At 39.0% G+C, this 15,894-nt stretch overlaps 2 protein-coding genes across 6 annotated transcripts in view; one reads left to right on the forward strand and one right to left on the reverse strand.

Annotated features, from left to right (window-relative positions):
- LOC107684269 (protein FAM13A-like) overlaps positions 1-10,224 on the forward strand; it is a 47,032-nt gene extending 36,808 nt beyond the window's left edge. For 3 of the 5 annotated variants that reach the window (XM_016480499.1, XM_016480497.1, XM_016480500.1), the window contains 10 exons: positions 4,394-4,610; positions 4,688-4,829; positions 5,031-5,112; positions 5,341-5,546; positions 5,640-5,723; positions 5,836-5,931; positions 7,407-7,490; positions 7,934-8,130; positions 8,728-8,829; positions 8,972-10,224. In XM_016480499.1, the coding sequence (XP_016335985.1) occupies positions 4,394-4,610; positions 4,688-4,829; positions 5,031-5,112; positions 5,341-5,546; positions 5,640-5,723; positions 5,836-5,931; positions 7,407-7,490; positions 7,934-8,130; positions 8,728-8,829; positions 8,972-9,095 (1,334 nt within the window). In that variant the 3' untranslated portion in view covers positions 9,096-10,224. The remainder of the gene's footprint in view (positions 1-4,393; positions 4,611-4,687; positions 4,830-5,030; positions 5,113-5,340; positions 5,547-5,639; positions 5,724-5,835; positions 5,932-7,406; positions 7,491-7,933; positions 8,131-8,727; positions 8,830-8,971) is intronic. The other 2 variants (XM_016480498.1, XM_016480501.1) reach the window with 2 other exon arrangements.
- Positions 10,225-10,359: 135 nt separating this feature from the next.
- LOC107684306 (probable E3 ubiquitin-protein ligase HERC3) overlaps positions 10,360-15,894 on the reverse strand; it is a 40,851-nt gene continuing 35,316 nt past the window's right edge. The window contains exons 46-48 of the mRNA XM_016480539.1: positions 13,950-14,133; positions 13,754-13,856; positions 10,360-12,364 (exon numbers count right to left, since the gene is read on the reverse strand). Of these exons, the coding sequence (XP_016336025.1) occupies positions 12,156-12,364; positions 13,754-13,856; positions 13,950-14,133 (496 nt within the window). The 3' untranslated portion in view covers positions 10,360-12,155. The remainder of the gene's footprint in view (positions 12,365-13,753; positions 13,857-13,949; positions 14,134-15,894) is intronic.

Below are 15,894 nucleotides of genomic sequence, written 5' to 3' on the forward strand. Positions count from 1 at the left end.
CACTTTTTTATTCATTCATCATACTCTAAGATAGTTAAATAATAAATAAGTTATTATAGTATTTAATTTTAATGTATAAAATATTTTAGAAATGTAGATTATAGCACTTTATTGTTTATTAATATATATATATATATATATATATATATATATATATGGGTGCCATGTCTGATGTGTGCGAGTTAACACCGAAAAAATAAACACATATATACATACATACATACAGCACTTTTTGTTTATTCATTTTGCTTATCTGTTTTAAAATGACTATTTTGCTGTGTTTAAAACCATGTTTTATGCAAGCAGTACACAGAATCTAAATGAACTTCGCTGAGCAGATGCATCACAATAAAATGGGTTTTGTTCAGTGATTTGATGCATTTTCACAACTGCTGCATTTCAGCCAAGCTTAGGATTCACAGCATTTGTCATCTTCAGTATTGGGGTTAGAAACAAACAGACGTTTAGCTCTACAAGTGGAGGGCCTTATAGTCATAGCAACTGAGAAGTGAAACAGGAGGAGGTTTAAATCCAGGAGTCTGGGAGCTGTTGCTATGTGCACGTCACGTCTGAGCCTTTAAAACCTGTCATGGCTATGCACAATAGTCTCCCTTCCTGTTTCCTCTTCAGTTCGTGCAGCATGTGCCAGTTGTAGACTTGCACAAACATGCACAAACACACCCCTTTTCGCCATGACCTTGGAAATTTTGTAGTGTACGGTCAATGTTTGAGGTCTGGCACGGAGACACACAAGACAGTGAATCGCGCATAGCATATGGAGCTGCCCTGCTGAGAGGGTTGCCATGTTGATTCACAATTACCCTTTACTTTAATATAGTGCTTAATATTGTGGTCCCAGCCTTGGCAGAATCTCTATACTGTATCATGGACTTGTTCTATGGCACCCTCTACTGAGAGCTTTAAACAGCTGCGTACATAATGACATATCTTGCTTGACAGTTACTCTTAAGATGGTCAAAACATTGCCCTGTGGTTTTGCAAAGTCATTCCCAGAGACATTCCTGGGAGTGCGACGTGAGATATTTCCTCTAAGCGCTGTTTTGTTGTCTTATGTTTAGACAGAAACCATTTCGAAGGGTTTCTGCATGTTTTTTTGTTTTTTTTCCAAGGCAATTTAGGTAGTTTTGGAATATGTGAAAATATGTATAGTGAAACGTGCTATACTAGTAAATAAACAGAATTCTGATTTTGAATTGAGTCATTTTAAGGCTGTCCAGTGTGCATTTTCATAGTTATACACAGATCTTTGCAATAAAGTTTGGTATGCTATGTAGTCGCAGATAACATGATGAAAATTGTGAGTTTTGGGACGATATTTATCATGAAAAGCACTTTACAAATAAATAACCTGCCTCATTTTGGGGTGCATTTTTCTAGTTTTATGCTGCATATCCTAGTGATTTAGTTTGTTATGCTAAATGGAACAACTTAAGACGAACATGATGTAAAAGGAACAGTATTTATTTTGAAAAGAGCTACACAAATCAGTCATTTGAATAGTTTTGCGCAAATCCTAGCAATTATGTTTGTTATGCTTAGTGGAACAGCTTAATTACAGATAACACGATGAAAAGGATCAGCTTTGGGACAATATTTATTGTGAAAAGCACCTTCGCATAAATAAATTGACTTATTTTGGAGGCAGTCAATTAGCAATTATGTTTGTTATGCTGCTTAATCATGCTTAATCACAGATATCATGATGAAATATGTCAGCTTTGTGTGTGGTAGAAAGCTTTATACAAATAAAAGCTTTAAAGCAAAGGCTTTGTAAATGTTAGTGTACATAGTTCTATTCTACAAATTGTAGCAGTTAAGTTTATTATGCTAAGTGGAACAAAATCAGATGAATGTATAAATGATTATACAAGCTAAATAGTTTTGTTAACATCTTTGGAAGCATATGGTTGCGAAAAATGAGCTCACACGACTGTAAAATACAGTTGCACTAAAAACAAGCTGTTGCTCCAGCTTATGGGAGAGGTCAAATGAGAGTTCAGGACAGTATGTAATGTTGAGCTGCCAGACCTTTGTCCCACTATGGCCGGTGCCAAAGCACATTGCGGTGACCCACTGCGGTGCCAAGAGACAGCGGTTTGCCCATATGCCTGTCAGCTGGGATTTCCACAATCTTATATATCACTCGCTGCATTTCTGCCTGACTCCTGCCCAACTTTACAGCAGAAAAAAATGTGTTTACAGCCTGGTACAAAAAGTGGTTTTGGTCTATATAGCTAATTTTGCCCTTCGTGACAACTGTGAGGGGGAGGGAGATTTTTTTTATAACTCATCCATTTAAATTATATTAAGCCTTAAAGTTCTGCATAATTAAGGTCGTGGCCACTTGAGTGACAGGTGGATTGCCGCTGCTGTCACCACCGTCGAGCTAGGTGGGCGTGGTTTCAGCAAACAGCTCCCGCCTCTTTGCCCATTTTCGATTATACGGGAGTGACGCGCGGTGACATGCTGCCAAGATGGCGACGGCCGGCTCCGCCTACTTTAGGCTTCAAAAACGCTCTTCGGAAACCTACGGGTGACGTCACGGTCACGGACACCACGTCCATGTTTTTATACAGTATATGGTAAAAACTTTTCCTTGGGCCGTTATTTCAATTGCCTCTCTTTACTTTTATCTTTCAGATTCTCACTTCTTTTGTGCCCCTTTCCTTGACTTTAAAAGCCTTTTAAAATCAAGTCACAATGAGGGTAAGGGCTGATCCCCATCTCTCACCAGTGACCTTTAAACGCTGCATGGAAATCCCATAAAACACCCCAAACTGGCATGTACCCACATAGCATATAACAACCTGCAGGCACAGTAATATGTGCCTTTATTTATGTTCGCAACGGCCTACTGAGACTTTTTGTGAGTCTTTTAGTGAAAGGCCATCTTGTACCACATGCTTGGATGTATTATGCCGGCTCAACAAAATGGCTCCAAATGCCCCACTAGGGAGAGGTCCACCTGACACATTAGCTTCTCAAGCATATGTACCCACCTAGCATATAACAACCTGCAGGCACAGTAATATGTGCCTTTATTTATGTTCGCAATGGCCTACTGAGACTTTTTGTGAGTCTTTTAGGGAAAGGCCATCTTGTACCACATGCTTGGATGTATTATGCCGGCTCAACAAAATGGCTCCAAATGCCCCACTAGGGAGAGGTCCACCTGACACATTAGCTTCTCAAGCATGACTGTAACAAGCACATGACACGGTACAAAAAGTGCAAAGAGGCTGTGGAAATTCAGGCTCCACCAGATTGTTTGCACAGCATTTTGAAAAGCATGTGGAGCAGTTGTGCTTGAGTGAGTATGCATGCACTGAAATGAAGTCCTCTGACTGCAAAGTCATGCATCTCTGTCATCACTGCTAATATTTAAGTATAAAACATTGATAACGATAATGACTGCATAGCAATGTACCAGAAAACACTCTGAACACTTTTGAAACGACACATTAACACCTTAGCAATCACCTACAACACATTAGCAACTATATAGAAACTGGCAACTGCTCACATTACCTTTGCAAATGCACTTAAAAATGCCCTGGCAACCACCCCAGCATTGTAGTAGCAAGTTTTTCCACAGGCGAACTACATTCTTTTCTTCAGAAAAAGTCCCATAAACTGTTGACGTGCAGTTTAATGGACTTTTAGATAGTAAAAATTATAGTACCAAACACAGGCACAAACACATTGTTTTACTGTTTGTCCTAATAAATGGTGCCTTATGCGAACACTCTGAAGGTTTTACTTGCACTTCAATGCTGTAAATATGGCGATATCAACTTTATAACAACAGATAAGATCAAGTTTGATCCTTCATGCATGCCAGTTCCACAGGTCACTTTGCAGTCAGCATTTATCACAACATTCTTCTGGATGCATCATTAAATTGTTCTGACCTTATTATACGGTCACGACATCTGCATAGTAAGTAAACAAAACTTTCAGGTATTACAGCATGTACTCGCTATGTTTGAGTTATAAACTGTAGTGCATGAAACTTAAGAACACTTTGTCACAGTTTCATTTAATAGTCTACAATGAAAAGTACACATGTATTGTGTAAAAACAACAGTCTACTGAGCTGAATTGCACACATTTTGGGGTTTCGGCTATAACAGTTGACCTCAGGATGCCAGAAATAGCATCAAGGTCAATAGAGTATCAGCCAAGTTAAAATTTAATGTGCACCCAAACTTTGGCAATGACTGTGTATCAACAAAGACTAAATCTGCCTTGTGGATGTCCTGTTGCCACTTCTCTGTTTTGCTTGCTACTTACTTGATGACTTGTTAAAATCTAGACACGCTGCTTTGTTGTTTCCCTCCATATTAACACATGCATGTTTGTCTGTTGACAGAACCAGTCCCGGCCTACTCGTCTTGGCAAAAGGAGAGTATGGAGCGCGAGGAGGCTCATCTGTCACCCCATGCCGGTGGCAAGCTGATTCGCCAGCTCCTGGAGGAGGACAGCGACCCAATGGTCTCGCCGCGGTTCTACGCTTATGGAGACAGTCAGCAGTATCTGGATGACACTGAGGTTCCTCCATCTCCACCAAATGCCCACTCGTTTGTCAGGTAAAACAACAAATGGTCTGGAAGATTAAATAATGTATGTTTTTTGGAGGGTGAAATTAACAATGTTCTCCATTCAGTAGGCGAAGAAGCTCATCGTTAGGCTCCTGCGACGATGACCGGGAAGAGCTCACTTCAGCCCAGCTTTCAAAGCGGATCCATGTACTCAAGAAGAAGATCAGGAGGTTTGAGGAGAAGTTTGAAGAGGAGCGCAAATACAGGGTGAGTGCATCAAATCTGTTGCGAGGACTAAACAACCTACAATGACTACACTGATAAACCCATTGCAATCAATGAAGCAGTCTACTCTGAAAACAGATTCTCAGAATACTATACATGCACCATTTCCATGATGAAAAGACCAATGCAAAATGTATTTAGCTGGATTTGCTACAGATACTGAGTTTAACGTTTTCTCTACAGCCTTCACACGGCGACAAAGCCGCCAATCCAGAGGTTCTGCGGTGGATGAATGAACTGGCCAAGATGCGCAAAGACTCAAAAGGTATGAATGAAATTCCTCTTGCAAGAGCAAGTTACCGTTTTTAAAGTGATTTTTATCACATAAGCTACGCCAATCCAACCTTCATAATATTTTGTTCAAACAAAATGTCTCTGGTGTCATTTCTCACTAACCTTTGTGGGTTGGGCCTACCAGGAAAACAATCCCTGATCTAATCTGCTCTGCTCATGGCTTGCAAAGTTCTTGTAAACAAGTGGCTTCACTTCACAGATCACAAGTTGCTTAAGTCAGAAGAGGATTTGACGCCCATCCCCCGCCAGCGCAGCAACACTCTTCCCAAGAGCTTTGGATCTCAGCTGGAGAAGAAACCCACTGAGACCAAAGCCCCCAAACCCCCTGTGGAGTGCACGCTAGAAGCAGTTATGAACAATCTGCAGGAGAAACGCAAGGAGGCTGGCCGACCTGAAGACATTAAGGTGCGATTTCAAAGGATTTTGTTTCCCATTTGACCTTTTTTATTATAAACAAATGCATGAATCTTTAAAATTTCATCCTTTGTTCTTCTTTAGGACATGACCCGTGAGCAGATAGGAGCAGAAAAAGTGGCCCTTCAGAAAACTCTTTTATATTATGAGAGCATCCACGGGAGGCCAGTGAGTATGCAATTCTTCAAAAAAGTGCAATAAGTTCACCTTCTTAAGGTTAAGAACTTATTGTCTACATATGTTGAAGTTGATTTCAATGTCTTTTTGTCACACTTCCTAGATCACCAAGAACGAGAGGCAGGCCATGAAGCCTCTATACGACCGGTACCGACTCATCAAACAGATTCTCTGCAGAGCATCTGCCATTCCAGTCATTGTAAGTTCAGTTTTTCCAATATTTTTCTTGCCTTCCCTCTCCATTGTATCCTTGTGTCCCATTTCAGTTTCTCCATTTGCTGGAGAAATCGTTCAAGTAGGAGTTCATGTACAGCAGGAGTGTCCAATCCTGCTTCTGGAGGGCCACTGTCCTTCAGAGTTTAGTTCTAGTCCTAATCTCAAACACCTTGAACCAGCCAGGTCTTCGTGATTACTAGAAAACTTCCAGGTAGTTGTTTTGGGATAGTTTGGAGCAAAATTCTGCAGGCCCTCAAGGAGCAGGACTGAACTCCCCTGGTTTACAGTTCCAATTCCTGTGTTCCAAAACCTAGTGAGCTACATGCACTCCCAATGTTGAAGGCTGTTGCAAAAGATAGGCAACTTTATTATTCTGCCTTCAAAGTTAAATCACTTTGGCCATATTTACAGTAGCCCCTCACTACAGAACAAAGATCCAGGCGGTGGGGTTGGATCCACATTTAGGGGGTGGAGATGGTAGGTTTAGGTATATGTAAGGTGGGAGAAGTTGGATCTGGATCCAAATCAGTCACTTGAGAGTTCCATGACAGAGTTGCTGCCCATGCAGGCAGTTGGCAGTGAGGCAGCTCTCTAAGTTTTGGGAAAAAAGCTAATACTTATCTGATGCATAAGCTAGTGTTATTGTATTAAAGTCTAGCTAGCTGCCATTTCTACTTTATTCTTGAACAAAACCGTATGGATAAATCTCCATGGTATTAGTAGAGGAAATAGCATTAGCAGTAGCACAATATAAGCATTTAGCTGTAGTATTGATGCGGTGGCAGTGCCGGGGCTCGTTAGCATCACTAAGCCTGTCTTTAGCAAGAGCTCAAGAGTAGCTCACTGAGGTCATATCCTGTAAATGGATATTTGCAACAGTATTCCTTATAATTCCTAAGTCTGTTACACACATACTCCTAAAAGTCCTCCAAAGCATTAAACAGCCACTCTGGTCATATTCCCACACCGCTGATATAATATTTCCCCCTGCTCAATACAGTATGATATGCATGTGAAATACAACAAAAACATCCAAGCACTCGTAAATTAGCTGTAGCTCCTCCATTTTTTAGTTAATGATATGCTGCTCCAGTGAAATATTTGGTTAGCATCAGTTTTTAAACCATGGGTTCTCAATTTAGCAGAGCCATATGCCCTAAAACAGTGGTTCCCAATCCCGGAGGACCATCAACACTGCACATATTAGATGTCTTCTATTCAAACACACCTGATTCAACTCATCAGCTCATTAGTAAAGACTCCAAGACCTCAAATGTGTTTTTCAGATAAGAGAGACATCAAAAACTTGCAATGTTGGGGGTTCTTCAGGACCAGGATTGGGAACTACTGCCCTAAAACATAGGTCCCTGGTCCCTTATAGTCCATTATTGAGTCCTGCCCTGAGTGGGCTGATGTGTAGTTTATTGGGTTGTAATGTCACTATTAACACCACCACAGGGCTCGCCTTCCAGCAAGCGCAGAGGCCCCCTGCTGCAGCCCATTATCGAGGGTGTACCAGCCCTATTCTTCAGCGACACCAAGGTGAAGAGCTGCTACTGCTCAACCAACCAGTGATTCGGCTGACCCACCTCCTTCTCCCCACTAGTTTCCTCATTAACTTAATCATGAATCAGTAACTGCATGGGAGTGCTGTGAGATTCGACTCCTGCTGATTCCATTGCCTTTTGATCACACCCTTGTTGGGTTTTGTATTAGAGAAAAACTCAAATCGGTAACTCATGTGAGTCAGTGCACCAAATGCTCCAGTTGGAATGAATATAATTTACTGCACTGCTGGAGCTCTGATTCTTTTCATTTGTACTAACACTTGTCACGACAGAGGCTTGATGCACAATGATTGCTAAATGTCAATGAGATTTGCCTTCAAAATCAATGTTATGCTTGATTCTGCTCAGTCATGCTGGTATAAACTCTCAGCGTTAAGCTGCAATCCAACTAACCATCGCCATCTGCTCTTTTTCCAGGAGGAGGAGGACGGCTCGGACGATGACAGTGATACCAGGACACAGTTCACGGTCACGGTTAAGCCGGAACTGACCATGTTGGAACTTCTCGACCAGCTGGATGAGGACACAGATGGTTTCATCTCACCTGTTGATGAACTATCGCCCTCCAAGAACACCACAGACATGAGATTGTCCAATTTGCATGCTGCTACCATGTAAGTATAAGGTTTAGAAGAGAAACCTATGTCTTAGGGTGCTGACACACAAGATCGTGTTTTGAGGTCCATTTTGAAGATAGATAGAAATCAAGTAGGAATATGCCAGATCTCTAATGACCAGGTCTCTCTCAAAAAAGAGACTAACCTGGGCTGTTTCCCACAAGCATCGTAAACCAAAGTAGATCGTAGAGACCATTGGTTCCAATGGTTTCTACAATCTATTTATGCTTAAGATGATTTTTTTAAACACAGCCCTGGTAAACTAAAGGTGTAAAATGTTCTCAACCTTTGGTTGTGCGATGTAGCGTCACTTTTCGTACCCTTTGAAACCAATGAATATGCGATGATCTCTGACCTACAACTCTAGTGTGTAAGCACCCCTATAGATCTTTCACTTTTCTTGTATTCATATAATCCATCTTTTGTGGAGCTACAAGGCCATTTATATAATAGGCTAAAAGTAATTTGTAAGTTTAAAAAAGCGAAATGTTCAGTAATATGTGCCAACCACTGAAACCTCAAATTATTGCATTGTTGCTGTGGTGGGTAGAAAGAATCTCAAAACTCTCCACTCCTTCTTAACCAAACACACAGGCAGGAACTCGTGGAGCAACTCCAGGAAGCCCGTGAAGAAAAGAAAAGAATCTGCAAAAACCTCCGTGATTTTGAGGATCAGTTCTTCAAACAGAACGGCAGGTAACGAGAACTTCCACAATATGAATTTTAAAAGGTGTACATGCTTGTTCTTAGAATTGTACATTTTCATAAGCTTAAATCTGTCTCTACAGAGAGAAACAAAATCTTGTTACTGAATGCTCTACTTTTGCTGTTCCCATAGAAACGTGCAAAAGGAAGATCGCTCACCCTTGGCTGGAGAATACAATGAATACAAGCACATTAAAGCCAAGCTAAGGCTGTTGGAAGTGCTCATCAGTAAAAGAGACTCTTCTAAGTTCATCTAGTGCTCAGCTGGGATTTACTTTACTAGCCAAACAAGGACCAGCCATTGCTATCCAAAGCAATATAATGTGTACAAAGACATGTTCCTCTGTTATTGACTCATTACAGGCACATTTGGCTTTGAAGGACGCCAAGACATGCCTAGTTCACCTTTAGCAGATGTACAGTGCTGTTTGTTCTACTGTACAGCAAAAAGGACTTGTGTTCTGCTTTGGACTGCTTTTTTTGCATCTGCTATGAGACTGGATTTCAGAAAACAATCAGATTACTTGTGAATCTCTGATCTTAATTCCCATTGAAGTCCAGAAGAACATTTCTGTTATGTTATGTTGTATTATACGACATTTCGTTTCAAATTTTAGATTTTTTTCTACATTAATATTGCTGTAATATAGAAACAACTGTTTTCGCAATCAGACATAAGCTTTGAAGAACATTGAGATAATGCGTCTTAAATTGTCTGTGTATAGAGATGAGGAGAGTTTATCATTATAGGAATTTGTCGTATTTGATGAATTGAAGAATGTAACCAATTTGTGGAAGGAAGGCTCTCTGTATATTAGTTTTCATTATTTACTGGTGCCATAATTGTTTATTTTGAACATTAATGCTTCTGAGAAAATCCCCCCCACACCACTAAGACCATTGACTAAGCTAGAATTTACTTCGGTTATTTTCTTTACGAAAGAAAAAAATGTGCAAATGAACGACCATAAGAAATCTGCCATTCTCTAATGTAGAAACGTACAAACAAAGGTACTATAATCCAGCTTTCATTGTTCTTTTTGTAGTGTTTTTTTGTACTCTAGTGTCTTACTGGTCATCAAATGAAACTCACTGTTTAACAGTGATGTGGGTGGATTGAATCCTCAAAACCATCTCTATTGTTAGCGAGCAATAGAAAACAAAACTGGGGCCTCACTGAGCGTTTATGCCTCGTGAACGCAGATACAAACAGAGCGAGCACATCACCCCTATCTCTTATTCTCCAGATTGGAAAATTTTAGTGTGACCTTTGTTTTTACTGAACATGACAAGACTGATGGATAAAGATGAATACTGTGTGTACATTTTAGTACATGATTGTATTTGTATTTTGTATATATGATATAAAACCAAACTATTTTTTCTGAATATACTGGTGTTGGGTTTTCATTTCGATGCCATTTAGTGCAAGAAAATGCCATGACGTTTGATAATACTTAATCTGAGGTGAAATAATTTTATTGTTCTGGAAAAAAATAGATAAAACAATATATTCCATTTGAAAGCTATAAAAGTAAATATACGTTACTAAAATAACAATGCATCAGTAGCCATTAAGAAGCCTTTGTTTGCATACATTGACAGAAAGGAATAAGTTGGATAGAAACACTTCTTTATATGGCCTTCCATCAAGTACAAACAAATACATCTCATGCAGCTAGATGCAAAACACCACAGGCCACAGCAAACAACTCACTGTGGTCCCTGACAGTCCTGTATCATCCACCATATCGGAAAACCACAAAGCTAAGTCACTCTGATCCATTTTTAATAACAACCCAACATTAATGATCCACTCAGAAAGAAAATGCGAGTAGAAAACAAAATCCCCTTTACAGCATATGATCTTCCTGTGAAACAACAGGAGGGATTAAATTGAAAGCGGCAATGGATTGACCGGAAGAAGAACACAGCTGTTAGAATATTCACATTTGTTGGATTAAAACATAATTAAAATCCCATAACTAGTACACGTACATCAACCAGTAGTTATTGCTGGATTTGTTCCTCAATGAAATCTCAACTGATGTCACTTTAAGAGAAATATCAGATTTTTTCCCCATAGTTAATTAAAATATTTTAAAAAAGCAGCTTCAGCGTTCAACCTGGGCATGGCATGCTCATGCATGCCTATCATTAATAGGAGACATTTTTATGCTAATGGCTTGCTACTGTACATTAAAGGAAAACCAGTGGAACGGATTCAGGAGGAGTGAAAATGCGTAACATCTGATCTGAGCACAGACCGAACTGGAAAGCTCAGAAACAAAAGAGATTATTCATCAAGTTAAATCCCTTTCATGTATTGCAGAGGTGTCCAATCCCATTGCTGGTAGGCCACTGTTCTGTAGAGTTTAACCCCAACCATAGTTGAATGAAAACCCGAATTAAGGTAATCAAGGTCTTCAGGATTACTAGAATCTTCCAGGCAGGTATGTTGGGACAAGGTGGAGCTAAACTCTGCGGGACATTAGCCCTCCAGGACCAGGATTGGACATCCCAAATGTATTGGGCCTGAAACTGTCTGTCCGGTATACCGTGCTGATGGGGCTGTGTTACTTTTACTGTCTTCATCCCGGACGAGCCCCCGATTTGTAGGGTTGCGATGGCTCTTTCTGAATGGGATTAAACACCCAGCTATAGTCAATAATGAGTGATTTATTGGCGTTTCATATGCTTCAACTATTAAATTTGTTCCAAATTTTTTTTACTTCCTTCCAGAAATTCAAAATAGCAAAATAACAGGGGCGTCCTCTCTTGCTCCTGGAGAAAAGTTGAGTTTTGTTCCAACACACACTTGATCTGAAGACCTAAATTAGCTGGCTCAGGTGTGTTTAATTACGGCTGGAGCTAAACTCTGCTAGACAGTGGCCTTCCAGGAACAGGTTTGGACATGCCTAACAAAATAACGTGGTCTAGGCAAGAGCAACCCATCGGTTTTAAAATCTGATTCAAAAACAGTAACATTTACAAAATATATAAAGAAAATCAAATGAATTTATTTTTTGCCAACTCAATCCTAATCTTATTATTTACTTTTGTCATTTCAAAAATATACATTTTTATAACCAAAAAGGAAGCAAAAAAAAAAAAAAAAAACTGCACATCTCAAGATTCAACCAAATTAGCAAGTCAGAGTCCGTCTGTAAAAATAAGAAAATAATATATTTACTCATAAGAGATTCAGGATGTGCTCATCTGTGGTAAAATAAACGCGAAAGCAGCATTCGTTTCCATTTCTCCACAGGTTTAAAGTGCAGTGTCAGCATATAGAAAGCCACCTCTGTAGATCCTGCTCAGACCAGACTGAAGCCCTCGTATTGCTCCACGGCTTGCGTGAGCCGGTGCCGCAGGGTCTCTTTGGTCTGGTAGCAGGGCATGTCCAGCATGTTATAGCAGGTGTGGGCCACAGGAAGGTAGTGCTCTTCCGCAGCAGTGGATTGGATGACGATGCGTAGACTGGCCATGCCGTGGATGGGGATGCGGTCACTGCCTGTCAAAAACACTGTGGGAAGACAAAAACACTCATTTGGTCTGCGTTGTAAAGGCGCAGTTGCATTGGCGCAAAGAAGGTTTATAGTCCAATAGTGTAATGATGCGGAAAGCACCACTCACACAGAATATCAGTGTTGCCAAGTCTGAACTGGGCTACTTTTACACTGTTGCTGCAGGTTAAAGCGATCCCCACCCCCTGGAATGGGTCAAATTTCCGACAGAGGGGAAAACCGCAAACAAAATGTGATTGTGATTGAGTTTTATACAGCAGTTGAGCTAGATTTGTTTCGCAGACCTGGCAACCCTGCAGCACATCAAAGCAAGCAGCATTCTGTGAAAAACCTGGTGTTGGTGCAAAATCTGCAATGGGGGAATGTTTCTCCCTTATGTGAAATTCCCAATTGTGCGGATTCCTTTTAAAATGACTGGATTTTCGCTGTTAGCAATGGTAAATGTGACCACACATTAAGTTATGTATTTATCAGTTTACATTAACATAGCCATTTAATTTTTTGATTGCCCTATAAAATTTATCAACAAATACAAATACCTCAACAAATACTTTTTTTTCTTCATATGGTGACAAAACCAAGGTTATCGTTAACTGAAACAAAAACTATTAATAACATTGAATTATATATTTTATATATAAATATATATAACAAAAAAAAAATTAGAAATGTTGCAACTAACTGAAATACATTTGAAGCACTAAAATTACTGGAAATTAATTAAAATAAACTGAGCTAAAACTAAGAATTAATTAAATCTAAATAGTTATATTAAAAAATAATACAAATGACAAAAGCACATCAAATTGCTAAAAAATGAAACTAAAATTTAAATGAAAACTAAAACATAATGATAAAATTCAAAATATTAATAAAACTGTAACAGCATATAAATAATACTAAAATAACACTGGCCAAAACCTTACTGACCGAAAAATTAAGCTCTAGGGTCCCAAGCCTCATTTCATAGTACAGAGCAACAGCTGATGCTAATGAATCAAAATCTATTTTGACAGCCAACACCAAATGAGCAATCTTGTTTAGAAGAGCCATAGTAAACTCTTCTGCACGGCTGCTACTAATGGAATCAATGCAAATCAATGCAGCTAAGTTGTTTTATGGTTGTTTGCAAACTTTAAGCAGTGTTTGGATTTCTTCAAACTCCCCTCTGCAGTTTATAGAGAATGGCAGACCAGAGGTGCACAATATATAGTTCTGGTGTACATTTCAATTTCATTCAGCACAATAAATAAAAAAAAAATTGTGTTTTGCTTTATATTTTTGTTTCACTTTTGGTTTGAGCAGGTCTTAGCGCAAGCTTTATATTCAGACAGTTTTATATAACATATTCAATAGTACCAACCATTACACTGTTGTCTCTCACTTACATAAAAACTGTTTCTTTTTCTCCAAGGGAAATTCATGAAACACCTCCCAAAACATCTTAACTGTTGGGTGGGATGCAGAGAACTCGCCCTTGTAGGAGGCATTCTGGGGGAAAAAAAAAGAGACACAAAGCCATGAAAAACACAAGGCAGAGTCTAAATAAAATTGTGAAGCACAGCTGTATGAAACGTGTCCCACCTTCTCCATCTCCTCCCAGTTGTAGTTGTTGTTGCCCACCACCATGGCCATGAGTTCAGAGGGCTGGAAGAGAGAGAGAATCTCCCCACCACAGACCTTCAGGAAACCGCTGGAGAAGGCCGAATACTGCTCCTGTACAGAGTCACTGAACACATACTGCAGATACGCATGAACAAACTCCTTCCTGAGAGACCAACACAAAAAAGACACAAACTCTCTCTCTCTCTCTATATATATATATAAAATATAATATTATACGAAGTTACTTTTATTATTACATTTTATTATTAAATTCAAATTACAATTAATTTGCCCCACAATATTACCGCATAACTGACACGCTGCGAGGATAACAAACGATAAGGCCTGTCTTTTAAAACAGGTCTATTATACAATTAATTATAGGCCTATAATTAAAATATTAAGACAGCAGTCATCAATAAAAATCAATGAAATAAAATGCTTTATTTAGCCTATTTAAAGTGCCGACTTTCAAAAACAGCCTGTTTAACACCAAATACGTTTCTTCTCATTTATTCATTTTTTTTTTTTACTATGTACGGGCCACAAGAGAAATATTAAGGGAATAAATTCAAATAGTTAGCTATATACCGTAATCAGCATATGTTGAAGGAGATTCGTCTCTCGTCGTCTCTGAGAGAATATGTGGCGTCAGATAAAGAAAAGCTCCGTCATTACTCCGTCATTTCACCTTTACTTTCACTTTCTAGTGATATTCATTGGCTCGCCTTCATGGTATAAAACATAAATATTTCCAACATTGCGACGAAAGCAATTACCCAACCCCTCCTCCCCCTATCGAAAACGTACCGAACCGTGACACCACTGTCGTATCGAACCGAACCGTGAATTTTGCGAACCGTTACACCCCTAATATATTTATATACTGTATATACTGCATATATATAGCTTTATTGGCATTTGACTTTTTATGACAATTAACCACATTTTATTTTTAAAATAAGCACACTGCTGTTTATATGTAGTTATACATCAAATTATTTGTTGTATTGCCTTTAAACTGATTTTTATTTTTTTTTAAATCATGGTACTACAGTCATTTGATAAAGACGATAATGAATGTTATATAATGATGATTCCCATTAGATCAATAAAAAAAAATCAGTAAAAAATACTGTACAAATAATAAGAACTAAATTTGAACACATTATTGAATTGTCTAAAACTGATATTGTGGACCTAAAAATAGGCTTTTATTATTCCTTTCTTTAGATTTTGTTGTGACGCAAGAAACCATGTCCTTTACCATTCTTGGCGTATCTGGTTATGACATTGTGTTAGTTGCCCAGAAGAGTTTACCTATTATTAGTTCATATTATCAATGATTGTACATGCCACTGAAAGGGAATGTTGAACTATGTTAGCTAGTCAACAGTTTGTAAAATCTCCCTGAAGGATCAATAAAGCACATCAGATGAATGTAATCCAGTGCACATATTCACATGCACTCACACACCAGACCGAGTGAATTAAGACTGATAATCTGAGCTGGGCTAAATACCTGTAATCTCTTCAGGAGGTCATATATCAGTGTCAGGTCTGCTGTGTGTGTGTGTGTGTGTGTGTGTGTTTGTGTGAACGAGCCTTGATCTGAGATCAAGATGACTGGCCTTCTGCCTAATATTACCGTCAGACAGCAGGACACACACACACAAACAAATATAACACACATGCACGTTCCTATCAAATACTTTTGCCATTTAAACTATTTTCCTATTCATACAATCTCGACTTAATGTTTTTCCTGTAATATAACCGTGAACGCAGCAACAATTCTTCATACATCACAAATGTGTGTTCATTTATATGCTTTTTTTTTTTTGGATTTATGTTCTGGATTGTTTGGATTTGTGTGCTGTCCCATCTGCTCCTGCAGCTTCTGAAACCTTGCAATTTTGTTCCC

Source organism: Sinocyclocheilus anshuiensis, unplaced genomic scaffold, assembly GCF_001515605.1.
Source record: "Sinocyclocheilus anshuiensis isolate Anshui unplaced genomic scaffold, SAMN03320099.WGS_v1.1 scaffold1371, whole genome shotgun sequence".
In the NCBI taxonomy this organism is placed as follows: Eukaryota; Metazoa; Chordata; class Actinopteri; order Cypriniformes; family Cyprinidae; genus Sinocyclocheilus; species Sinocyclocheilus anshuiensis.